Source organism: Mustela nivalis (genome assembly GCF_964662115.1).
Source record: "Mustela nivalis genome assembly, chromosome: 10".
Classification (NCBI taxonomy): domain Eukaryota; kingdom Metazoa; phylum Chordata; class Mammalia; order Carnivora; family Mustelidae; genus Mustela; species Mustela nivalis.
In genome coordinates this window covers 17,612,450-17,637,892 of record NC_139029.1, presented here as the reverse complement: position 1 = coordinate 17,637,892, position 25,443 = coordinate 17,612,450, and the positions used below count along the sequence as shown (strand labels likewise).

The following is a 25,443-nucleotide window of genomic DNA, read 5'->3' as shown; positions in this document are numbered from 1 at the left end:
ATTTTGAGCTAAACATGAAGGCAAAGAGTGCACAAGCCAAGTGGTTGTCTGAGCACAGTGGCAGGTCAAGGGCAGCGGGGTGGGAATGGCCTGCCTCTTACAGGAGTATTTTATCACCCACACTGCTTAGAATTGTTGGCGGGTGGTGGTAATAAAAAGCAGACAGACTTTTAATAGCTTTTATTATTGCTTTAAATTCTCTCCAGACAATGCATGCCCTTACTGCCTGCACCCCTGGTGGGCCACTCCTCCACCTTGCATTCCAGGCATTGGAAAGGCCAGAGTGAAGTGAGACTGATGTGGGAGCATGCCGATGGGTTTGAGAAAGAGCGAGGAGAGTGTGTCAGCAGTGGAGCAGGAAATGAAGTCAGGGAGGTTAGGGGAGAGCAGGTCACACAGGGTTTACCAGTCATAGCCAGAACACAGACTTTGAATTGAGCAAGAGAGGAACCATTGGAAAATTCTGAGCAGAGATGGCCGTGAGCTGACATAGATGTTGGTAGGGTCACTCTGGCTACTGTGTGGAAAATAGTTGTGCAGGGACAAGGGTGGAAATGGGGAGACCAGTTAGAAGGCTACTGCAATAATTTGGGGGTAGTGATGGTGGGGCTTAAATCAAGGTGGGGTCAGTGAAAGCTGGTGGATACAATTCTGCCAATTCTGGATATCTTTTGAAGGCAGAGTTGACAGGACTTGCTAATAGTCCAATAAGTGGTTATTTGATACTAACTTTGATATTCATAAAGCAAAATTAGCCCATGTCAGGAATTTACTAAAGGCGCAAGTTTGGTATTATAACAAGTCTGGCTGCTTCCTGCTACCACGTTTATATCCCTCATCGCTCCATAATTTCTGCTGAAAGGTAGGAAGCAGTGGGGGTGCGCATCCACCTGACTTTTTGTCTCCCCTAAATAGATCTCAGCCAAAAACAGTGAATAGCTACTGATAAGGCCAACCAGCAACTTCTTTGGAATAAGTATGTGGCTGCTCCTAGGTCCCCTCTGAAAAGGGAGCTGCTAGGCAGGGGAAGCTCCAAACACCAGTGCTGTGATTCCAAGACACACCTCCTGAGCTTAGGTGAAGCTCCGAATGGTCTCCAAGGTACAGGCAGTTGGCGCATGTGGGAAGGCTGCCAGCACTCACGCCCTGCTGGCTTTGTTGCAGGTGGACGCCCACGTAAGCATGATGCACATCCACGTGTTTGCGACCTATTTTGGGCTGATGGTGGCCTGGTTCCTCTCGAGGTCTCTGAATGAGACAGTGGTGCAGGAGAAGACTCAGACAGAAAAGAGGTCCAGTTTGTTTACCATGCTGGGTGAGGACAAGGTGGGGTTGTGGGGGGTGGGGTGGGGGGGTCTCAACCCGGGGAGTGAGTGGGTGGCTCTCCACTGGCTCTGTGGGAAAATCTCCCTCCTTTACCAACCTGCCTGGGGTGCTTGGAGCCACTCCTTGATGACTTAGCTCCCCAAGTAGTGTTGGATGGATTCACAATCCCTTCTAGGGCAAGGCTCTTCACAAATATCCACAGGAGATGGGCCACTCCTTACCCTTGAGTTTAAATCGATTTGTCTCATCTTTTTGTCTTCATGTGAAGGGAGGGAACTGGACAACTGGAGAAAGCAGAGGCCAGCTGTGGACAGAGGGATAGCACGGGGAAGAGAACAGTAGTACAGGTGTTATTAGGCAGAGTAAGAGCAGAAAGGCAGAAGCTAGACTGTGGGAGAGGCCAAGAGGAAATCGGGCAGTGAGCTGGATGGCAGGTGACCCAACAACCAGCCAGGAGGCCAAATCAAAGTGGCACATCACGTTTTCAGAATAAGCATTTGGCCATCACAGGCTGGGCTCGGGAGGCCTAGGGGTTGATGATTTCAACTCTCTGGGCCTTCATGTTTTTGCCTGTAAAATATGTTAGCTGGGCCCTATCAACTTGGGAATTCAGAGGAGACATGATTTGCCCCAAAAGTCACAGAGCTAAAAAGGGACAAAGCTGAGACTTGCCTGTTCTAGGAAGCCCCTGCAGGCTCAGGGTTTGGGGTAGCAGGGCTGCCTGTGGCCAATGACCCTCTTTGACCCCCAGGAACCCTCTTCTTGTGGATATTCTGGCCGAGTTTCAACTCTGCTCTGTTGGATTCTCCAACAGAAAGGAAGAATGCTGTGTTCAGCACCTACTATGCTCTCGCGGCCAGCACGGTGACAGCCATCTCTGTGTCAGTCTTGGCTCACTCCCAAAGGAAGATCAACATGGTGAGGACGACCCTGCCCCTCGGGCAACACTCAGGTCTTCTAGGCTGGACAAATCTCCATGCCCCCTGTCCCAGAACAAGCCCTGCAGGGTGGGAAACATTACTGTGGGTGGCAGAGCTTTTTCTGCAGTGTCTTGGAGTATCAGAAGGTGTACTGGCTTATCAAAATGGGAACTGGAATTTGGAGACTAGGAAATGATCCAAGGCTCTCTGAGGAGAGTGATTAAGTCTATCAGTGTTGACACCAAACAGACCCATGTTCGAACCCTGTTTCTGCTGGTTACCGGCCACCATGAGCAAGAGTCAGCAGAGAAAAGCTAGAATAGAATCAGGCAGGCTTATTCTTTCCCCTGAGATATTTCAAGAATGGGATGAATAGAATTGGAGGTAAAGAAGGATGTCATCACCCTCGCTGTGTGACCCTGGTCAAGCCTTTTAAACTTTGGGAGCCACAACTAGCTCATGTGTAAAGTGGGAATTAAGAGACAATGCACATGACATGCTCTTTGGGGGATATAGCACTGAGCAAACATTAGCCATGTTATCAGTGTAGCCAGGAGACTGTGTGAGTTTCGAGGCGAGCGAGAGAGATGGGGGAAAGGATAGAGCTAAAGATGAAACAAGTTTCTATGATATTCAGCTATGACGCCAGCCAGCCAGAGGTGGGGGGGAAAAGTCTAGAGAGACAACAGGGCCGAGAGTGGACAGAACACGGCCATGAGTGACAGGTTAAGCACTAGGGGGAGTGGGTGTCTTTCTGGGGGAGCTCCATTGGCAGGGAGTCGGATCAGAAAAGGTGGGGACATCTAGGGAGGCAGGTATAGCCCGAAGGTCAGGGAAGCCCAGAAGCTGGTCCCAGGCCCCAGAGCCCAGACCTGGTTGGAGTTGAGAGGGCAGAGGGAGGTAGCATGAGAGCAAAGCAAGGCCCCAGTTCTGGAGGAAAAAAGTTCATAGTGGAAATGAGACCCAGGAACGAGAGCTAGCTGGTTAAAGCTGGGTAGTAGGACAGGGGGGCATAAGCACCAAATAGTCAATAATAATGATAAAAATAGTAAAAACAATAATAATGGTTTATATTTCTTTTTTTTAAAGATTTTATGTTTTTTTTTTTGACAGACAGAGATCACAAGTAGGCAGAGAGGCAGGCAGAGTGTGGGGGGGAGAGCAGGCTCCCCGCTGAGCAGAGAGCCCAAGGTGGGGCTCGACCCCACGACCCTGGGATCATGACCCAAGCTGAAGGCAGAGGCTTTAACCCTCTGAGCCACCCAGGCGCCCTGGCTTATATTTCTTTTTTTTTTTTTTTTCTTTTTTTTTTTTTTTTATTGGCTGGCTTATATTTCTTGAGCCCTTGACCCAGAGTCTTCCATGTGGTAACTCATTTAGTCTTACAATGGTGGTATTAAGCAGGTACAATCAAAACCAGAGAGGACAGCATCTTTTTTTTTAATTCTTTTTTTTTTTTAAGATTTTATTTATTTGATAGACAGAGATCACAAGTAGGCAGAGAGGCAGGCAGAGAGAGAGGAGGAAAAGTTGAAGCATGAATGGCTCAATGCCCAAGGACATATCGCTAACAGGTGTGAGGGTGGCTAGGATACATTTTCAAGTTCAATGCCTCCTCATCAGGGTGACTGCTCCCTGAGCCTGAGAAGTGGCATAAGATAAGACCACTGATGAAGGTCATATAGTCTCAGCAGAGAGAAGGGGATGGTTTCAAGGTCAGTGAAGCAGGGAAGACATCAGTGTCACTGGCTACCAGCTTACAGAGTGAGCCTGGGCAAGATGCTGTCCTCTCGGGGCACCTGGGTGGCTTAGTGAGTTAAAGCCTCTGCCTTTGGCTCGGGTCATGATCCCAGGGTCCTGGGATCAAGCCCCACATTGGGTTCTCTGCTCAGCAGGGAGCCTGCTTCCTCCTCTCTCTCTCTGCCTGCCTCTCTGCCTACTTGTGATCTCTGTCTATCAAATAAATAAATAAAATCTTTAAAAAAAAAAAGAATTAAAAAAAAGATGCTGTCCTCTCTGGACCTCATTTCATTCGCCCACAAGCTGTTTCTCTGCAGACTCATATCCACAATGCGGTACTGGCTGGAGGCGTGGCTGTGGGTACCTCGTGTCATCTGATCACTTCTCCGTGGCTTGCCATGGTGCTGGGCTTTATGGCTGGACTGATCTCCATCGGGGGAGCCCTGTGCCTGCCGGTAAGGAGCTGGGCACCTGACACCTGATTTGGCTTAGACCTGCAGGGCCCTGGGAGCATGGTGGGCCGTTGTGTGGTGCCACGCGCGACAGTAGGCAGGCATTGGCACCTTCTCAGGCAGGCTTCAGAGCTTGGGTGAGTGGGGCCCCCCTCCCAGGCTGCACTGTGTATTTGTTAGGATCTTGGGAGCAAGGAGCAGAACCCGTTCAACTTTGCTCAGGCACAGGGGGGAATATTGTAAGGCTGCTGGGGTGTGACAGAACCCAAGCACAGGGATGCTGCTGGGAACCCAGGAATGGTTGACACCAGGGACAGGAATGTGTGGGGAACCCAAGCGGTCCCTACTCTTCTTTCTTTGCTTTTCCTGAGTATCTGCTTTATCCTCATTCTGTAGACTTCCTTCCCCTTCTCCTCATGCTCTACATGGTGGAATGTAGTCTTGCTCTTTAGGAGAGCAGCTAGATGGAATTTCTTGGCTCCATTTCCAAGTGTTCTGGAGAAGGGACTCATGGGTTTAGTTTGGACAGGGTGCTTATCTTTGGCTGGGAGTGTGGGGGGTGGGAGCATAACGTACATACATGGCTGCTGTCCATGAGCCGCGTGAATGAGGGTGGGAGGGGCAGCAGCCAGAAACGGATGCTGGGCTAACCGAGGTCATGCCCACTTCTGATTGTTTGGTTCTTTGGAGTGGATGGACTTTTCCTCCTTCAACATCCTGCAAGTACTGATAATACCAGCATGCCCCACAATAACCAATTTGTTATAAAACACTTAGAAGAGAAATACTTTCAGAGCAACAACTCTTTGTGGGTTTGAAGCCTTGGTAGAGGAGAAAGGAGGAGACTTCTGGATGGCTCAGGAAACTGAATTTGGGTGAATAATGGGTATGCAAGGAGGCAGTTGCAATCTGCCTCCTTGAGGAGTTTGAGTTTCTACTCCTAGATTAGAAACTCTACCAACAGTCTCATCTGACCAGTGATGGGGCAGTCTGCTTTTCATCTTTGGAATTGCAATGAATGTCTCTTATCTCCTGTGCTTTGAGACCCTATGGTGAAAGGCGGAAGTGTGCAGGGAAACCTACATAAATTCTCATCAGGCTGGCTGTCCACTGCTTTCTTTGTGCCTGTTTCCTTGACTCCATCACTGGGGGAACGGTTCAGAGATGATTCACTCATTCATTAATCTGTCCCTTCATTCATTCATTCACGGAGGTTTTAACACGTATCATGCTTCCCAAGCTATGGTGTAGTGAGGGCAACGGACCACTGAACATAACACAGGTCATGTAAGCCAGCCTGAGTTGGATCAGGAAATGCTTCCTAGAGCAGAGGCTGTCTCAGCCAAGTGTTGACAGATGACTGATATCAGCCAGGCAAAGGAAAGGGAAATGTATCCCAGACGGAAGGAGCAGTGTGTTCCAAGGCTCAGTAGTGAGAAGAACAGAATGCCCAGGCAGGAAACAGACGCTACAGCAGTGGGCTCACCTGGGAGTGTGGTGGGACCACAGTCCTGAGAGCTGGGAGATACTCAGGTGTGGCTACTGGGCAACATGAGGAGTCTGGGTGTTTATTCTGAAGTCAGTGGGGGATGCCAAGGGGGAAACTCACATGTCCTATTTGCATTCGTATCCACATTTGTTGGCTCATGGTCCCCCAGGGAGGCTAAGTGGTGAAGGGAAAGGGTGATGAAGGCAAGTCCAGAGCGGGGTCAGATTCTTTTCTTCTTGTTAGCCATGCTGTCTTTGGGATGGCAGTTACGTTTAGGCTGGACCAGCGGGTCTCAGTCACCCTCCAGGGACATTTGACAATATCTGCAGACACATTTTGGTTAACACACGGTGCGGGGGCTGCTCCTGGCATATCGAGAGTGGGGCCCAGGCGTGCTGCTGAACATCCTACAGCCTTTTCACGGCACAGAAGTATCAGCCCCGCATGTGAGTAGGGCCCGGGCTAGACCCAGGTGTGGTCAGGGAGCCAGCAGCATTGGCATCACCTGGAACTTCGTGAGAAATGCAGAATCTCAGGCCCCAGGCCCACTAAACCTGACCCTGCAATTTCGCATGCTCCCCACGTGGTGCAAGTGCACATTCAGGTCCGAGGAGCCCAGCTGGAGGGGAGCCCCAAAGTCTGACCCCCGTGGGTGGCCCTGGAGGCCAAGGATCCGTGGAAAGGCTGGAGAAGGGCTGTCAGTCTTCCATGTACAGCTGCTTATTGGATGTTTGTTCCAGGGATATTTTAACCAGGTGCTGGGGACCCACGATACCTGCGGCGTGCACTACACCTTCGGCTTGCCAGGTCTGCTCGGCGGGATCACCTACATTCTGCTGATCATCTATGAGGTCAACTGGACCACGAAGTCCATGTAGGTGACTTGGTTTATCCCCTTCACATGCGATCCAGCTCGGGAAGAAATGCACCCCAAGCCATGCGTGTGTTCAGAGCCAGGCACTCAGTGGGCCTCAGCAAATGTTTCTTGGCATGTTTAGCGATACGTTCTGCCTAGCCTCTGCCTCTCCAGGCCATGTCTTCTTTCCAAAGAGGACAGCTTGAGTGCTGGTCAAAGGCAGACAGTTGTGAGTCCTACCCCTCAAACACAGACAGAGCAAGCTGATGGGGCCCAAGCCAGCTGGGTCTGTGGTTTAACCCCTGGTGATTTATTTAGGTCACGGTGAAGAGCATGTCACGGAGTCAGACTCATCTTGACCTCTTGCTAGCTGGGCATGCTACCTAATCTCTGTGAGCCGCATGGCCTGGTGTAAACGCAGGTCATAACAGGGCCTCCCCTCATAGGGTAGTTGGAGGCTGTTTGAGGCCAGGCCCCTTGTGGTTAAAAGTATTTAATACTTTAATGTAGACGAATGCTAAACACAGACTATCTTTGAGGCCCAGAGAGAGAAGGAGCTTGGCGAAGGTCTTGCTGTGAGGCAGGAACGTGGGCCTCGGGACTAGGATCAGATCCTGTGTCCTCCAGACAATGGACTCCAGTGACTGGTTTGACATACCTTAGCCCCGGCCATCACCTCCCAGAGGTTGTGTGAATATCTTCCAGGTGTGGCTCACATAAAATGAAAGAGTGACTTGAGCATGATACAGGGATGGATTTTTTCAGATGACCTGTTACAGTGATAACAATAATAATAATACTGGTAATAATCACCACTGTTTATTGGCTGCTTTCTAGGTGCTAGGCCCTAGGCTAAATGAGCCACACACATCATCTCATTTAATCCTCGCCACCACCCTGAGAGGTATTATTACCATACTCTAAGAGATGGTACATATGGGGAGTTACCTGTCCTAAGTCCCTTGGCTGGAACATGGCTGTCCAGGTGATGAGCACCAGAGTTTGGTGATGAGGAGCTCATTGTGTTTGGAGGCATCTCAGAGCAATCATGGAGGGCTGGGTCCCTTGCAGCTCTGACAACAGAGATGGCCATAGCCCCACATTATAGGAATCACATACGGCGTGGGAGACATCGCTCCTTGAACTGCTTGGGGTAAGAGGGATCCCACCTCCAGGTGGGGAGAAGATGGTCTGTGTGAAGCAAGACGCCTCAGTGATGGGTTCCAATGGCGTTTCTGCCACTGTTTTCATAGCTGTGCAACTCAGCAAATCCTTTCCTCTCTCGGAGCCCCCAAATCCTTCTCTGTAAAGCTCAGGTGCTTGTAGGGGCCAGGCAGGTAAGGTTACAAAATGAGAGCAGTGAGAAGAGGCTGGGAAGTTATGGGTGACTGGTCTGAAATCAGTCAGCACCAGGTAGCCATGACTGTGCCAGGACCCAGGCTCAGTGTCCCCAGATCTAATGACTTTTTAAGAGAAGCCAGAAATCCAGAGTTACGCACTTGCACTCCCAAGCACTGGCAGGAGATTCAGAATCATTAGAAACATCCTGTGGGTCAAATTCTGCTCATGGGTAGCCAACCTGTGCCCTCTGAACCACCCATCCTTCTAGCTCCCCAGTTCTGTGCTTCTGTGGCTCTCCTAGGGCGGTGGTTCTCCACAGCACTAAAATCACCTGGAACTTGCTAGAAATGCAAATCCAACCCTAACTAAACCTGCACTGTTAGAAACATATTAGTGTGGGCCCAGCAACCTGTGGGTCAACCTGCTCTCTATGGGATTCTCCTGCAAACTAGTTTGAGACTACTAGCCTAGAGCAAACAACAAACAAAGAACAAAATGAAAACAAAGGTCAGCTGACCAAAGGTGTGCTGCTTACAAGGACTAACAAACTACTCTCCAGGAAAACAAAGCCCCAATTGCAGATAGTGGCCAAGTGCAAACCATCCAGGGGCTATCACTGAACTGGGAGTTGGGAAGGGTTGAGAACAGGGGTCAGGATGGGACTGTGGAGGACCAACTAGTTGTCCCTCTCCTCTGCAGGAACCCAGACAAGGGAAGGGCATAGCGACAGAAATGACACCTCTTAGGGAGGCCTCTGGTCAGCTGGAAGTCAAGGGCAGAGGCTTCAGGAAGGAACGAACCTGTGGTCCCCTTTACCAGCCATGTGACCTTAGGCACAAACTCCTCGAGTTTCAGTTTTGGTCTGCATGATGGGAGGATAAGATCTGCGACCCCGGGCTGCTCTGAGGATTCAGCAGGGAGCGAACACCCTCTTATCTTCATGATGATTCTTGCTACTGTGGCTTCTACAGGAAAGAGGGACAAAGGACTAGCTGGGAGGGAGTCAGACCACTCAGTGTGACACGTGGAGCAACTGTTTATGGGCGTGGCGTCATTGAGCCAAGGGGCTGGCTTTTCATTCACTCCGCCTACAGGGTGTTTGTTGAGCTCCAATCAGGGAAGCAGATGGGAGCGGTCACGTGCTGTGCTTGCCGCGGGGGAGGGGGTGGGGTTTCCCCGAACTGTGGCATTTAAGTGGTGCAAAGACACGCTTAGCTAACCTTGAATCATGCAGACCAGACACAGTGCTTTAATTATTCAGTCTTTCGGTTGCATCAGGGCGAAAGGCTGCACTCAGGTGCTAAGTGTCCTCGCGCTTGTGCCGATGCCAGGTTGGCAGGCCGCCGAGGCAGCCTGAGATCTAAGCACTCAGGCTGCGTCTGGGGAAGACTTCAGCCACACTTTGTTTGCACTGCTTCTTTTTACAGTTACCTCCCATTTCTCTAAGATATTGACTCAAAGTTTCCTTTTAAAGATATTTATTTAAAAGTAAAAATAAGTCCACTCGAAGAAAATTATTTTTTTTTTATTTTTTAGATTTTATTTATTTATTTGACAGAGAGAGATCACAAGCAGGCAGAGAGGCAGGCAGAGAGAGAGGAGGAAGCAGGCTTCCCGCTGAGCAGAGAGCCCGATGCGGGGCTCGATCCCAGGACTCCGAGATCATGACCCGAGCCAAAGGCAGAGGCTTTAACCCACCGAGCCACCCAGGCGCCACCTCGAAGAAAATTATTTAAAAATGTATGGCCAATGTCAATATGGCCAAATTTGTGAAGGTAACCCACAAATGCCAAACTTTGGGAGAGATCTGCCTGGTCTTCGTGGGTAGAAAGGGTTTGAGTCCCAGGAGCCCCACATGCCAAGCCATGTGACGTTGGAGGGCCTGGTTCACTTTTCCAAGCTGGATCTCCCCATTTGTGAATCAGAGACACCAACAGCTTGCCCAGAGGGCTGCTCCAGCATCATGTGAAATCAGATAGTAAACACGGGGGAGCAGAGGGCGTGGTGCAGGGCATCCCACCCTGCCTGGGAACTGTCAACATGGCTCGCTCTGTGCCATAATTGCTGCTTTCAGGTGACATCAGGATAGAGTGAACTGGGGGGTTGGCAGTTAGCAGATTCAGGGTCAGCTTCCATCCTAACATCTAATGTCACTTTAAAAAACAACAACAACACATTTTTGTAGTAGAATCTACAGCCAGAGAAGTACAACTATCATCAGGGCTCCACTTGGTGAATTTTCTGACACGTCCAGGTAATCAGCACCCAGAACTCCTTCATGTCCCATCCCAGGGCACCCATGAACCTGACTTCCAACGCTGTCCATCAGTTTTGCCTGCTTTAGTCCTTCATGGTCATGGACTCCTACAGGAAGTCTGTGCTGTCGTTTGCCTGGCTTTGACTCTATTCTGTAGTTGTGAGACGCTCCCACATTGTTCCTTTTTATTGAGGTAGTGGGGTAGAGTGTAGAATTTTGCTTGGGTTTACTTCATAAGGGTGACTGAGTGATGACATAGAGAGGTCAATGTCATTGATGGAGAAGTTTAATGTTACAGTTCTCCTGGAAATGAGAGGCACAGCACACCATATAGGGCCCCATAAAACCTTATCAACCCAGGGACCAGGCAGCCTAGAGAGAGGGGAACTGAGACTATGCCTTCAGGTAGATGGCAGTGGGGGAATTGGGGGAATGGGGGAGTCCCCTGTTGGGCGGGAACTGAGAGCATATGTTAGAGTTTGTGGTTGGGGGTTTGTAATATGAATTGTGCACTCCCCAGGAAATCTGACTTGCTGGAGAGAGAGCAATAAACAATTTCAGCCATTAGTTGGGCCTTGTGATAAATGAGTGCCATGTAGACAAATACAGAATCTAAGAAACACAGTTAAAATAAGTGTCCCATTGTGTGAATACGAAACAATTTATCCATTACTGACAAGATTTGGGTTCTTTCCAGTTTGGAGCTATTATGAACATTCTAGTATTTCTGCTATGAATATCCTAGCACTTTTTTTTTAAGAACATACAAATGCTCTTCTGTTGAGTAAATGCCTAATAGCAGAATTTTTGGATCACAGCTTTCATATAATCCATTTTAGAGGATATTACCCATTTCCCACTGTAGTTTGTGCCAGTCCAATCCCCCTTGGCACCCAAGAGTTCCCTTTCCCTCATATATTCTCCAAATCCCATATTTTCCTTCATTTTAAGTTTATCCAATTAGGCATCAAACATCACTTTAATTTTAATTTCTCTGATGACCGGTTAAGTGCAACAATTTTCATATGCTTTCTGGACATTTGAGCAACTCTTGTGAATTGTGAAATGTCTGTCCAGGTTTTTTTGTCCATTTTTCTCTTGTGTTCTGCCTTTTTCTTATAGATTTGTAGGAATTCTGGATATAGAGTCTTTGTCATATAAATGTATTGTGAATATCTTCTCCCATTTTGTGGGTTATATTTCACCTTCTTAATAGTATCTTTCGATGAACAGAAGTTCTTAGTTTTAACACAGTTCAGTTCATCATTGTTCCCTTCAAGTTTGTGGGTTCTGTTTAAGAAATCCTTGCCTACTGCAAGATCATGTAGATGTCCTCCCAGGCCACTTCATAGTTTAAAGTGAGTTCCTGGGATCACCTAGGAGAGAGGACAGGGAAGTATGTTCAACAGGGGTGGGCTGGGGAGGTGAGCCTGACAGCCATGCTCTACTCCATCTTGTCCTGATGGAAATAGAACTTTCATCTTTCATCTTTAATTGCCTCATGAGGGAACAGAGAGGTTAGGTGACTTGCCCAGGATCATGCAGCTAGTGACAGTCCTTGGACTTGAACCTGGGTTTTCTGCCTCCTGGTCAAGTTGATCATCTGTTGTTTCTGAGAATTGAAGTCAGCCAAAGAGGATCTTGGAATCCCCTCTTTCCCTCCTTCATGACTGTGTAGCTTTGCAGGAACACAACAGGGGAATGCGTTACCTGGGGAGAGGAATTATTCTTCTGGTAGCCCTTCCTGACAGCACCACTGCTGTTGCAGACAGTCCTTCTTGACCCCAATGAGCTCTGCAGTCTTGATTCCTGAATGTGACTACATCCTACTTTGTCAGTTCTAGGATCGACATCCAGTTGTTCTTTGGCGCTGGGACACTCAGCTTGGCCATGGCTTCAGGTCTGATAGCTGGTGTTTTGACAGGTGAGTATGAGACATCCCTTTTTCCCCCATGGCCCAGGGCACAGGACTTGAAGCCAGAGGGCATCTGGCCCATGGCCGCATGTGTCTGTGCCCTCCCCTTCCCTGTGAACCTCCGCAGCTCAAGCCAAATGATGCAAAGGGGCTCAAACCTTGATTAACAACAAAAACGGAATCACATCATTTCAGAATTGGAAAGGCCCTCAGAGGTTACCTGCTGGAGGTGTGGACTCTGAGGATCAGAGAACCTAAGAGGCTTTCTGGAGCTTACAAGTAGCAGGGAGTGGCAACAATGCAGGCTCTTGAGCCCAGGGCTGGTGGTTTCACCCAATTTTGTACAGTGAGCCAAGGAAACCCTTATGCCAAAAAGTTTACCTTTATTATTCCCTGAGAATACATATACTATTATTTTGTTCAGCAAGTATTTATTCAATAGCTACTATGAGCCAGGGCACTATTCATAGGCACTAGGAATGCAACAGTGAACAAAACACGTTCCCTGATCTCATGGAGCTGATATTCTAGTGGAGGGGGAGGGGACAATAAATAAACAGATAAGTAGTGTTTACTATGTCAGAGATGATAAGTGCTATAAAAAGAAATAACTCAGGGTAGAGTTTCATTTCATTTCATTTATTTCATTTCATTTCATGGGATGCTCTTTTAGAAGGTTGGAAAGGGAAGACCTATCTAAATAAGTTGACCTTGAAGCAGAAACCTGAAAAGGAAAGAGGGAAGGAGACATACCATGTATTTATTTGGCAGAAGAGCATTCCATGAAAAGGGAGAGCAAGTGCAAAGGCCCTGAAGCAGGATCAAAGCATGCTCAGTATGGCAGATATGGATAGAGTGAAAAGGAGAGTGGCAGGGCTTGAGGACAGAGTGGTAACAAGGAGCCAGATCATTCTGAGAGATGGGAAACTACTGGAAATCTTTAAATAGAGGATTGAAGCATACTTTTGCTCCTGCAGTGTGACAGAATGGCAAAGATCCTTAGAGAATTACTAATTTGCCAGTCTTATTTATATGCTAGAAGAAAATGTGATTTCTGTCCTGAAGTGCTCACCTTTATTCTACAAACAAATAGCCTTATTGGTTAGACACTCATATACTGTGTCCCTAAGAGGGAATGAATACAAAGGAAGAGACAAAATAGCATAATCAGTCATAAAGGAGTTGTGTGGCATTGGGCACATTAGTTTAGTCTCTCTGGGCCTTGGTGGCTTCTCTGTAAAATGAAAGGATGAGGGCTTCTTTTCTGCTCCAAAACATGTAGGAAGGTACTTTTTGGAATTGCCTGGGCAACGTTAGAGAGCAAGACTGACTAGAATTGCTCTAAAGTATCCACTGGCCTCAACGTTCTGCCGTCAGAGTGACTGATTAAATACAGAGGAGAAAAATGCCTCCCTCCGTAAGTTTACGTTCTCTTCGTGGTGGCACTGTAATCCTGAGTCGGGTGACCAGATTTAGCAAGTGAAAATACAAGATGCCCATTTTTTTAAGTTCCACATTAACTGAGCATCCTGTATTTTATCTGGATATTTTATCACCTCCTCTGGACTGTGACACCATTCACCATTGTCACTAGTATTCACAAAGTGAAACTGACTTGCACTGTTTAGTAAAACCCCTCAGAGGGTTTTTTGTTTTGTTTTGTTTTTTGTTTTTTGTCTTTTTGGTTTTGTATGCTTGCCTGGAGTTAAAAAAGAGAATAGAATAATGTTTCTTTAAGAGTTAAGACCAGGAGCATCTGGGTGGCTCTGGGTGCCTCTGGCATCTAGGTTAAAGCCTCTGCCTTAGGCTCGGGTCATGATCCTAGGGTCCTGGGATCGAGCCCCGCATTGGGCTCTCTGCTCAGTGGGGAGCCTGCTTCCCTTCCTCTCTCTCTGCCTGCTTCTCGGCCTGCTGTGATCTCTGTCTATCAAATAAATAAATAAAAGTCTTAAAAAAAAAAAGTTAAGACCAATGAGCATTCCTCTTTACATGTGGCTTTGAACGTAAGAACACTGGTGAATAAAAAGAACATGAACAATGGAAGGGGAAAGGAGACCACCAGGCAGCCCAGATAGCATCAAGTTGACCCCCTAAAGCTGAGCATTTTGCTTGTCAGGAGGTCCCCCGATTTGGGACCTGTCTACACTGACATAGGAAACAGTCCCCCCCAAGCATGGTTATTGGGTTTCCCAGCTGCGACCGATTAGAAATGGCAGGTTAGAAGTGGGACAGGTTTCTAGAGGTAAGGCCCACTGGGAGAAGTGAGAGGTGAAAGGAGACAGCCTAACAGAAGAAAAGAAATTCTTAAAGCCCGACACTAGAACATGAAAGCTTGAGCTGCTAAAAGACACCAACCACCCTCAACAGCTACATATTTCCTCTGCATTAGATAGCGCATTTCATAAATGGACGTTCCTAGCAATTGTTCTGATTTAAAAAAAACAACAACATTCTAAATGTGTTTAGTGTTATGTCATAAGACAAGAAAATATAGTTTGGATGCATTTTCATTAGTGATGACTAAGCCTCTGCTAGCTGGAAAGTTCATGTAGTTGTTTGAGATTATTTCTGAATAATCCCAGCTAAACGAGGTGTGTTGGTTACACCCTATGTGTCAATATCGGTTAAAGATGTGCATTAAAAGAGGAAAATGTGAGTAAGTACACGCCTACTCTTGTTAATCTTACTACTTAATACTTGGGGACCAATCACCATTAAAAATACACAGATACATCTATCAATGGCATTTCCCTGGCTCATATAAAAGTTGAGCAATCCCTTCGTGTATCCTGGGAAGTTCGGCCGACTTTGCACCGCTGCAGGAATACACAGGGCCAAGGTCTCTGGGCAGAGGCTGGATAGGTGAAAAGAAGAATAGGCACAAAAGCAAGCTGTTATAAACTACTTTCCCAACTACACTAGTGGCGTCTTGAGCAGAGGTCACAGAGTTTATTGGAGCCAGCAACGCCACACTGACAGGAACGCGGAACTGGAGTTGCTGTCCATGGTAGCTCTTGTGTCAAGTACAGATCAGCTTTTCAGCGGGAGCGCGGTCTGACAGGGCTCTTGTATTCCAATTTGGGAAGCATGTCAGATCAGTAGCTACTGTACATCTCTCAGTATCATCTAAATCCTTTGGAGATAATTGCTCTCACCAGTTTTCTTTTAGGAGATGTCTATAGAATTAATAAGGCTGGTCCAGGAAGGCCAGCGCTTCAATTTGTCCGTCTCTTGGCTGTAGAAGAAGAAGGGATTTTTGTTGAACTAACCAGAGCTGGCCTGTGATATTTTGATTAATTTTGAGGTAACAGATGCTGTGCTCTAAAGGTTTAACATGCAATATTGAATTTTAACAGGTTTGATCTTAAGCCTCAAAATATTTAAGGCACCTCCTGCGGCCAAACATTTTGATGACCAGGCTTTCTGGGAGGTAAGATTTTGAACATAATGTCATCAATGCTGAGTGAATGAACTTAAAAAGATATCTGTTACATCTCTATATAGGTTGACTTGGTGTTTGTGAGAACAAACTAGAAACAAAATTGTGTGTGTGTGTGTGTGTGTGTGTGTGTTGGTGAGGGCTGGGGGAGTGGTAAATGTTACCATTCCCCTGATGCCTCAGTCATTGAGGGTCAGAGATGTGAGAATGGCCACTGGCCTTACTTCCCCATCTGGGGTCATCAGCGTGGGCAGGTGGTTTGCCCTAACGGCCATCAAATCATGCAGTGTCCGAGCCAGCATGTCCAGTCTCATTCGACAGACGCACTGACTGGAGCCATGACCGTCTGTGTTTTCACAGTGAGTGTGCAGCAGAGCTGGATCTAGAACACAACTCTTAACACTCAGTAGCCAGTGGACACAAGACCACTTGTACTGTAGGAGTCCGGGATCATTTAGCCAAAGGACAGAGAGCTCAAACAATGCAGCTGCTGCCGAGGGTCTCTGTGTCCTGTGTAGCATTTGTTGTCATGACTAGTCTAGAAAGAGGCTCTAGAGAGAGGTTCCCTGTCACCCCACTGCACACCTCCCTTTAACCAACACTCATGGTTCACCAAGTGCTCTGATGTGTCACCTTACATAACTCCCATTTGATGCTGAGGTTGGCTGGGCAAACACTGCAAAATTATAAATTGGAAGTGGAGGCTGACTGAGGTCAGGCCTTTGTGAGCGGCAGAGATAAGACCAGGAGCTAGACCTCCCGAGTCCCAGGCCAATCCTTTTTCCACCTGGCATGCCTAGATACTGATCACTAGAGGGACAGAGAACCAGCCTCATTATGGGCCTTGGCCTTTGTAGAGAGAACCTGCCCTTTCTTCTCTGTCTCTTCCTTTGCTCTTCTTTTTCCTCTGCTTCCTCCTTTTCATGTCAAAGAGCTTTACGGAGGTCTAACTGATTACAACACACATATTTAAAATATACAATTTGATACATTTAAACATATTTATATGCCCATGAAACTATCATATCAGTCTTATCAGTCAAGATAATGAACATATCCATTGCCACCATGTTTCCTTGTACCTCTTTGTAACTATCCTTCCCTATCAACTCTATTCCATCCCAAGCAACCGCTGAACTGCCTTCTGTCCCATAGATTCATTTACATTTTCTATAATTTTATATAAATGAATCACACAGTACATTCTTTTTCTGGCTTCTTTTACTCAGCATAATTATTCTGAGAGTCATCCATGTTGTTGCTAATAAACGGGCTCATCCTGTACCAGCATCTCCCTATAGCCAGTCTCTCTCAGTCCCTGCAAGCGTGCTTGCCCCTTTGGTGGTAGCAGGGTTAAATCTAGTGAAAGGACGCAGAGAACTGGTTTAATTCATCCGTTCAATCCACAAGTATTTACTGAGTAAACGGTCTCTACCAAGCATGCTGCTGATTAACCAGGGATGCCACAAACGGGTCCAATATCCAGCTCAATTATTTGAATTGCAATAAATATTTGCTGAATAAATGAAGGGAACTTGAGGAACCTAGCCTAACGCTGGGCACTGCAGCAGCAGGTGAAGTGGAACCCTGGGTATGGACCTAGAATGGGAAGACATGAATTCCAGTCCCCATTCTGCAAGGTCTCATGGAGGCAAGTACCATGACCTTTCTTTCTTACTGGTAAAATAACGGTAATCTTTGTTCTACCTCACTGGGTTGTTTCAAGGGCCAAAAGAGGTAATAATGGCTGTAACTACATTTTGTAAACTACAAAATGCAAAGCACTACACGAACAGGAAAGCTTATTACTGGGAGTTTAGGCAACCACGAAGGAATACGTAAGCATGACAGTTATCTATCATAAGCCGATGGGTTCCAATTTTGTGTTAGATGCTTTTCGGCATTATCTGATTTTATCCTTATAATAACTCTGCACAAGAGTAAGCATCCCTGGGACGCCTGGCTGGCTCAGTAGGTTGGACGACTGCCTTCAGCTCAGGTCATGATCCTTGAGTCCCGGGATCGAGTCCCGCATCAGGCTCCCAGCTCCACGGGGAGTCTGCTTATCTCTGACCTTTTCCTCGCTCATGGTCTCTCTCACTGTCTCTCTCTCTCTCAAATAAATAAATAAAATTAAAAAAAAAAAAAGAATAACTTGTCCAAAATGACAAAGCTAGTAAATGGAAAAGGAGCAATTTGAACTGATATCTGTTTGGCTCCAAAGAAACCGCTGCTGCTCCTAGAGGACAGTTACTTCTCCCCTCCTTCCCCCACTATTCTGATTAATCCTCTTACAGCTGAGCAGAACATTTATTCAGCAGTAGAACACAGCTTTCATTGGAAAAGCCAAATATCCATTAAGAGGCAAGAATTCAAACTTCCAAACCTGATAAATCCAGGGGTAATTTTTTGTTTCCTTTTTTGGTAAACCATCCGAAAAGACATTTTATTTATTTTTTTAAAAAATATTATTTATTTATTTATTTATTTGACAGGCAGAGATTACAAGTACGCAGAGAGGCAGGCAGAGAGAGAGAGAGGAGGAGGAAGCAGGCTCCCTGTGAGCAGAGAGCCCGATGCAGGGCTCGATCCCAGGAACCTGGGATCATGACCTGCGCCGAAGGCAGAGGCTTTAACCCACTGAGCCACCCAGGCGCCCCAGAAAAGACATTTTAATCATTATCAAGTGACCTAATGCATTTCAGAGAACCAAAGACCTGGGGATTGGAAAGCATATTCCTTCCCTTGTTGCCCAAACCATGCCTGGCAGTTCACCACTCCTGAAAGTTACCCCTGTCATCCTTGGATGATTCTATTACTAATTAATCATTCATTCACTAATTAATTTCATTTAATGACTTACCTAATATACGACAGAGCTCTTGTTTAAAGAGTTGGAGAGACAAATCTAAATGAAATGCAGTTCTAGCTCTCAAGGAACCACATACACTAATGCTCTGTCTTTAGATTAGATTACAATGATCCTTCTGCAGATACTGATTTATAAAAATTCAGTTCCTGACACAATTTTTCATAAACTCCCTCCTTCAACTTTTTATTTCAATTTAATAACCCACGGATTTTATTTTGTGCTTTCCAAAGCACAAGGACTCCCCAACATCCACTCATTAAAATTAATTCCATAGTTAACCTTTCTGAAAATGGGTTTTTGTGTCTATTGCAGACAAGCCCCCGTCCTGGGTACTGTGTGGGGGATCAGAGAAACTAGGGCTTTCACTGTGTAGGACTGGATCTTTCTCTGTGCACAGCTCTATCTGTTAAGCACCGAGTGAGTAATCCTGGCAGCAGCTGCTGGACAAATGAAAGAAGGAAAAGACCATGAGTTTGGGGAGGTCAGGGAATGTGGAACTTGGGAGTTGTGTTGGACTTGGCTAAGTGGCAGGAAGTGAAAGACATTCCAAGCAAGGGGCAGGTTGTGAGCAAGAACCGGAGAAGCAGGAGGCAATCTGGCTCAGCAGCACGGTTGGTGAAGGGAAGGATGAAAGGCAGGCACGAGCCACTTGACTCAGCCTCCAGGCATTTGGAGGCTCCTGAAAGTTTAAGTGGGAAAATTACAGGATAAGGTTTTTAGAGCTGAGTAAAGACTGAGCTCGTGGGACGGATTCTGAAATGAGCACAACATGCTGAAGATCATCCATTGGCTTCTGAACGAGTATTTGCAGTTTATTTTTAAAATGATTTTATTGCCAAGAAACATAAACCCCACCACTGTTTTAGCACATAAATACCCCAGAATGTGTTGAGTCCCTCCTGCTGTGTTAGGCAAAATTCTCAAGAGCTAGCCTCACCACACTGGCATCACCCCTGCTTCTGATTTCAGATACATGTTCCAGACACACAGTAAAAATTCAACAAATGCTTGTTCAACAGAAGTGAGGAGAGCGGGTTTCTAAAGCAGAGTAGGAAAACAGATTAGGAGCCTGTCAACAGACTCCTCCCCTCTTGGAGAGGTCCGAAACACAGCCTTGTTCTGGAAGGCAGTGCCTTCAGGGACGTCACTTTACTTCCCTGGGGCTCAGTCTTTCATTTGTAAAATGAGATCAAATTCCGCATTGTGGAGTCAGACCGATCTGGGTTCTACCACCCCTTGTTCTGTGATCTCAGAGCCCCAGTGTTCTCATCTCTGTGGAGATAGGAACACTAATATCTCACCAGGTTGTTTCAAGGGTTAAAGGGAGATGTGTGTGAGATGATAGCACACATCCTCAAAAAACACCCCATAAGTTAGCCACTCTGATTTCCACTTCTACAACTCTGTGGCCCATGGTACTAGATGCAGTGATTTATGGCACAGTGGGACGTGGCACCCCCTAAGAACTTAGGAGATGCTCAGCTTGCAGAAGAGAAGACCCAAAGGAGATCTAAGAATAATCTTCAAATACTTCAAAGATTATCCTGTAGAAAGGACAAATATTGGTTTCCTATAGGCTTCTCCAAAGAATTTAACTAGGTCCAGAGGGCAATGCTGTATAAATTGCTAACAATTTGAACTTGTCTGCAAAATGGAATGAATTACTTCATATGGTAGTGCATCCTCTGTCACTGGGGACATTCAAACAAAAGCCAGATCACGATTTACCAATGACTCATGTAAAGAGCTGTAAGATATGAGATCTAAGAGTTCTTCCCATTCAGATTTTGCGGAAGACCCTCAAAGACCTTTGTGATGACATATTTTTGTCAACATGTCAGTTTCCAAAGATCAAGCCAGAATCAATATGTGTCCAAATTTTAAGACTGTAAGGGTTCATCTGTAATAAATATGTTTGCTTTGCTTTCACAGTTTCCTCATTTGGCTACTGGATTTTAAGCAAAACCATCCAACAAAAACAAGGCCTGTCTGAAAATGAGACAACTTCCTTTCACTGTTGCCTCCCCTTTTTTGTGGGCGACACTCATTACAGCAAAGTCTCCTTATATACAATGAAACAAGGTCAAAGAGATGAATTTGATATTAAAAAGTAAGATTAAAAATGTATTTGAATGGTAATTTCATAATAGTTTAAAATAAATGTTTGGTTTCATTAAAGATGATGCTATCAGTATTTTCTTGGGTGCAGACATGAAGTTAAGGCATTGGTTCAATTTTATTGACAATTCTTAGATTCTTTCTCATGCTTAACAAAGCGTCCTATGCCACCCAGTGAACTCTTGTCTATATCAGCAGAACACAGAATATTAAATAGGGAAAAATTAAGAATTCACTTGTATTTAGTCCTATAATATGGACATTGTGTTTCTACTCCAGCAGTTTCACAAAGTAGTTCTTATACCCTGGGTATATTCTGAATTTGACTGCAGGGAAAGATGTGGTCAGTTGTGGAAATACAATGTGGCCAAGATTACAAAACTAATTCTGTGACCTTGAGAAAATCATTCCACGGCCTGGGTTCCCCCATCTGTAAAAAGAGGTGAACCTTCAACCTCTCAGATGCCCTTGAACTCTCTAAAAACCCACCATGGGTGATTGGCTATGGGATGGCAGCAACGTGGCATTTCTCTGTGTGTCTAGATGCCTAGGCGATATTCCAGATGTACAAGGTGAAAGATCACGGCTGGTGTGGACAAGAGCACCACAATTTAAACCATCTAGGAGATATTCTGTGTTTCAGGAAGGGCTAACTGTAGCAAGTTTTATGAAAGAAAACATTTCAAGCTGCATTTCTAAAGAACATGTATCTCATAGTTAACTAGCTCATTTAAAAAAAGATTCCCATTTTGCCAAGGGGGAAGGGAGCCTGAGAGAAAGCAGGGTTCCAAAACGACAGACTGTGAGAGTTCTCAGTAGTAAATGTTTGTAACTTTAACTGACCTTGCTGGTCTATTTTGAGGTTAGTGGTTCAATACAGAGATACAAGGAAACTTGGAATTCAATTTATTGTCAAATCAACAACAAAAAAATTTGTCACCTGAGTAAAGACTAGTGTCCAGTCTCTTTTTCCTCTTTCCTTCATTGGTAGACAGGGAGTGACTGTCAGCATCCCACCATGACCACATGTATGGGCTGAGTGGCTGTCAGGCCTCAGCCCCGATCAGGGGCACCAAAGGGACCCTGTTGAGCAGCCTCATGGCTGAATCAGGAGCTTCTCTCTTCCAACAGGAGCTTCTCTCTTCCAACTCACCCCTTGGCACACCCTCAATGGCTACTAACACTGAAATGTTTGCAGATAGATCAAACACAACGTATAGCAAGAAAGAATTCTGACTACTGCATAGATTTAAAAACAAGAAAATGTTTATATTTCATTTAACATTTGACACAGAAGAGGCCACATTTAGACACATTAAATCTTCAGAGCACTTTAATCTGTAGTTTTGGACCTTGGCTATGACAAATGCTTGTATAAGATGCATCCATGATTCTTTTTGTAATTTATGTTTACAAATTACACCATGATAAAACTTAATAAAAATTACTCATGTGGCATATTTTCAACATTTTATAAGTTAGTCCAATGCACACAATAGATTTTTGTTGTTGTTTACATAGGAAGTTCTCATGATTTCAGTATTACACAAATTGAAGCCGAAGACTACACTCAAAAATGAGTTTAAAAAATGGCATTACAAAAAACTGGGAGTGAGTAGTAAAAAACCCACACAGGGTTGCTGTGCAGAAGCAAACTGGACGCTCTTACTGCCATAAGTCTTCAGTGCGGCCAAACTTAAACACCAGTCCTCTGCAAATAAAATAAGAAACATCACATCTAGTTGAATTTGGGGGAGAAAAAGAGAGTATGTGAGATTGGGAGGATGGTGGGAAACTAGCAACAAAGGATTGATGAGTTGTACTACAGAATGTATCAGAACAGAAAATGAACGTGTGCTTCCCACATCCTCGACTTCTGAGAACTGGAGCCTTCTGCTACTCTTAAAAAGTTAACCAGGGGCACCTGCGTGGCTCAGTGGGTTAAAGCCTCTGCCTTTGGCTCAGGTCATGATCCCGGAGTCCTGGATCGAGCCCCACATCGGGCTCTCTGCTCGGCAGAGAGCCTGCTTCCTCCTCTCTCTCTGCCTGCCTCTCTGCCTACTTGTGATCTCTGTCTGTCAAATAAATAAATAAACAAAATCTTAAAAAAAAAAAAATTTTAAAAAGTTAACCAATGTTTCGTATATAATGATAGTATGTCTAATTTTATCATATTCATTCAACAAACCTTTTTTGAATATAATGTGCTAGATGGCTGGGCTATAAAAATACATAAGCTATGGTGTCCCTGCCCTCAAGCTGCTCACATCTCACATTGTTGGTGACACAATGTGCTAACAGCGGAGGAGGGGTGTGTGTGTGGGGGGGGGGGAAGACATGTGTTGAGAAGAACAAATGTTGAGAGAACACAGAAACACATGAAATTTATTCCGCCTGAATGTGTTAGGAAAAAAGTTACAGAGGTAGTAATATTTGGAACGGACTTTGGAGGATAAGCAGGAGTTTCAATGGGAGACTGGTAGGAACAGGAGCTAGTGTGACAAAGGAAGCGGAAACAACGTATCAAGAGGCAAAGGGAATAAAAGACCACAGGGCCTCAGGGAAAGCCCAAGTGACAGCTGTGTCAGGAATATGCCCACAAAGAACTTGCCATCCAGGGTTTAGGTGGGGACTGGTCTACAGCTGTCCTCAAAGTTTCAGCTTAAGAGTGGCAAGATGGCAGTTATAGGCATAAGGAGATACAGGTCTCCATCTAGATCTCTGGATACACGTGGATACCCGAAGTGCATTAGAGCAGGGAGGAGTCCAATATGGCTGGATTATAGCTCAAGAGACAAGGAAGACAGGGAATGGCAGTGGCCAGGATTTGGTAAACCAACTGACCAGGGTAGCTAATTGCCCACAGGGGCCTTACATGCCTTAAATGACTCAAGAGGGCAGATGTCAGCCTGTACGTTCTGCTATGGGGGCCACTGAGACTCAGTATGAAACGGGATTATATGGAGATGTGCCCCGACTTAAAGGAACAACTATCCATCTCCAGCTGATTGTTGTTATGCAAGGCTCGGGATTGTCAGATCTTCCACTTTTTGAGGAAAAGCCCAAACTTCAGATTTCAATGTAAAAGTCTCTGGAGTTTTAAATGTTGGCTCAATAAAACAGAAAATACTGTATTGAATAAATAAAACAGAGCCGTGGACAGAACTTGGCTGCATGGCCACTAGTGTTGAGTTCTTCTGTAGACAGCTCCAAGTTTTGAAAAATTTTAAGATGAGAAGTGACAGAATTAGAGCGATGTTTTAGAAGAGAAAGTGACACAGGAAAACTGGATCCAAGGGAAGAACCATCAGGGATGTGAAGTGCTCAGGAAGGGATGATGGTGACCCAATAGAAAGTGAACAAGTCTGAGATGCTTCCGAGGCCATCTGAGAGGCCCTGGATGTGCAGGCAAGGGGGAGGGAGAAACTGAAGAGGGGGGTAGACAGTGGCATGGGCTGCTTTGCATTTGTTTTCTCGTGTTTTCCAGGCCCCAGTGTCTACTCAAGGTTAAGCCTATAATTGTAATGATCAATTTAAAATGGCTTTCATAAGCCTTTCTGGAGGTAAATACTTCAGTGTTTTTTGATGAAAACAAAAATGCAACTAGAAAATTGTACCCTCTCTTGCAAGAATGTTAACTTCTCTTTATAAAGGATTTCATAAAGCTCTAAAAGGTGTTCTGATCTCTGATCTTCTGGTTAATAGCAGGCTTCTACCCTCCAGATAGCTTGGATGAGACATCCTTCAAAATACTAGTCAACAGATGTAAATTGTAATCTGAAGAGTTTCTTGGACAAAAGCCAGTCCCTCCTACACTGTCAGATGGTCACCTTTGGTACTGACATCTGTCTGATTTCTGAAACAGTAATTTCTCAGGGGCTGCTGATTATTGTCCTGTTACAAATCAGAATGGTAGGCAATCTGCTACAACTATTCCACTAGCAGTGCTTATTAGTTGAATTTAATTTCAATTTGCTTATAGTATTTTCAGAAACCATAGTTTTAAGTCTGAAGAAGGCTAACAGTACCAAATGAGAAACCAAACTTGCTTCATATAAATAATCATCATAAATAATTTGAGACTTGGGGCGCCTGGGTAGCAGAGTGGGTTAAAATCTCTGCCTTCGGCTCAGGTCATGATCCCAGGGTCCTGGGATCGAGTCCTGCATCAGGCTCTCTGCTCAGAGGGGAGCCTGCTTCCTCCTCTCTCTCTGCCTGCCTCTCTGCCTACTTGTGATCTCTGTCTGTCAAATAAATAAATAAAATCTTAAAAACAAACAAACAAATAAATAAATAATTTGAGACAAGTCAATGATTGGTTTCCAAGGTTTTGTATCATGTGAAAACTGCTACGTGAACTCATGTGTTTCCCCCTCAATCCTCTGTTCCCCACTCCGGTGACACGGTGACTTCTCTGCTACAGCAGCGTCTTAAGGTGGAACTTGCTTTATTCTTTCTCTCTGCCAGGGTAAATGATAAAGAAGGCTGCTGTTTGCCCCTCCCTGGCTGGTTCTCAGTAGGTACCCCTCCCCACAACTCCATCCTAAAGCTTTTCTTACACACCCTCACACTACCTTCCCTTGGCTGAAGTTGTGGGGCCCTGAGTTCCCTGTGCACCTCCCACACTGTGGAGACACTGGAGTAGTGAGCTCAGATGCTTGGGGGCCGTCTGTACAGATGTCCAGGCCCTGGCACTGCCGCTTGAAAGGAAAAGAAAT

General features: G+C 45.7%; 2 protein-coding genes and 1 long non-coding RNA gene across 5 annotated transcripts in view; 1 reads left to right on the top strand and 2 right to left on the bottom strand.

Moving 5' to 3' along the window:
- The window catches only part of RHCE (Rh blood group CcEe antigens), a 39,546-nt gene extending 17,109 nt beyond the window's left edge, over positions 1-22,437 (top strand). Inside the window, exons 4-10 of one of the 2 annotated variants that reach the window (XM_082684706.1) lie at positions 1,165-1,315; positions 2,141-2,244; positions 4,304-4,441; positions 6,668-6,801; positions 12,220-12,305; positions 15,653-15,726; positions 20,540-22,437. In XM_082684706.1, coding sequence (XP_082540832.1) covers positions 1,165-1,315; positions 2,141-2,244; positions 4,304-4,441; positions 6,668-6,801; positions 12,220-12,305; positions 15,653-15,726; positions 20,540-20,566 — 714 coding nt within the window. In that variant the 3' untranslated portion in view covers positions 20,567-22,437. Of the gene's footprint in view, positions 1-1,164; positions 1,316-2,077; positions 2,245-4,303; positions 4,442-6,667; positions 6,802-12,219; positions 12,306-15,652; positions 15,727-20,539 lie in introns of both variants that reach the window. The other variant, XM_082684705.1, reaches the window with a different exon arrangement.
- LOC309841588 lies at positions 9,586-12,213 on the bottom strand. Its single transcript, XR_014299202.1, has 2 exons — positions 9,842-12,213; positions 9,586-9,627 (listed from the first exon to the last, which is right to left on the bottom strand). It is a non-coding gene; the product is annotated as an uncharacterized lncRNA (long non-coding RNA).
- The window catches only part of TMEM50A (transmembrane protein 50A), a 15,510-nt gene continuing 12,036 nt past the window's right edge, over positions 21,970-25,443 (bottom strand). For both annotated transcript variants that reach the window (XM_082684723.1, XM_082684722.1), the window contains exon 7: positions 21,970-22,436. In XM_082684723.1, the coding sequence (XP_082540849.1) occupies positions 22,391-22,436 (46 nt within the window). In that variant the 3' untranslated portion in view covers positions 21,970-22,390. The remainder of the gene's footprint in view (positions 22,437-25,443) is intronic.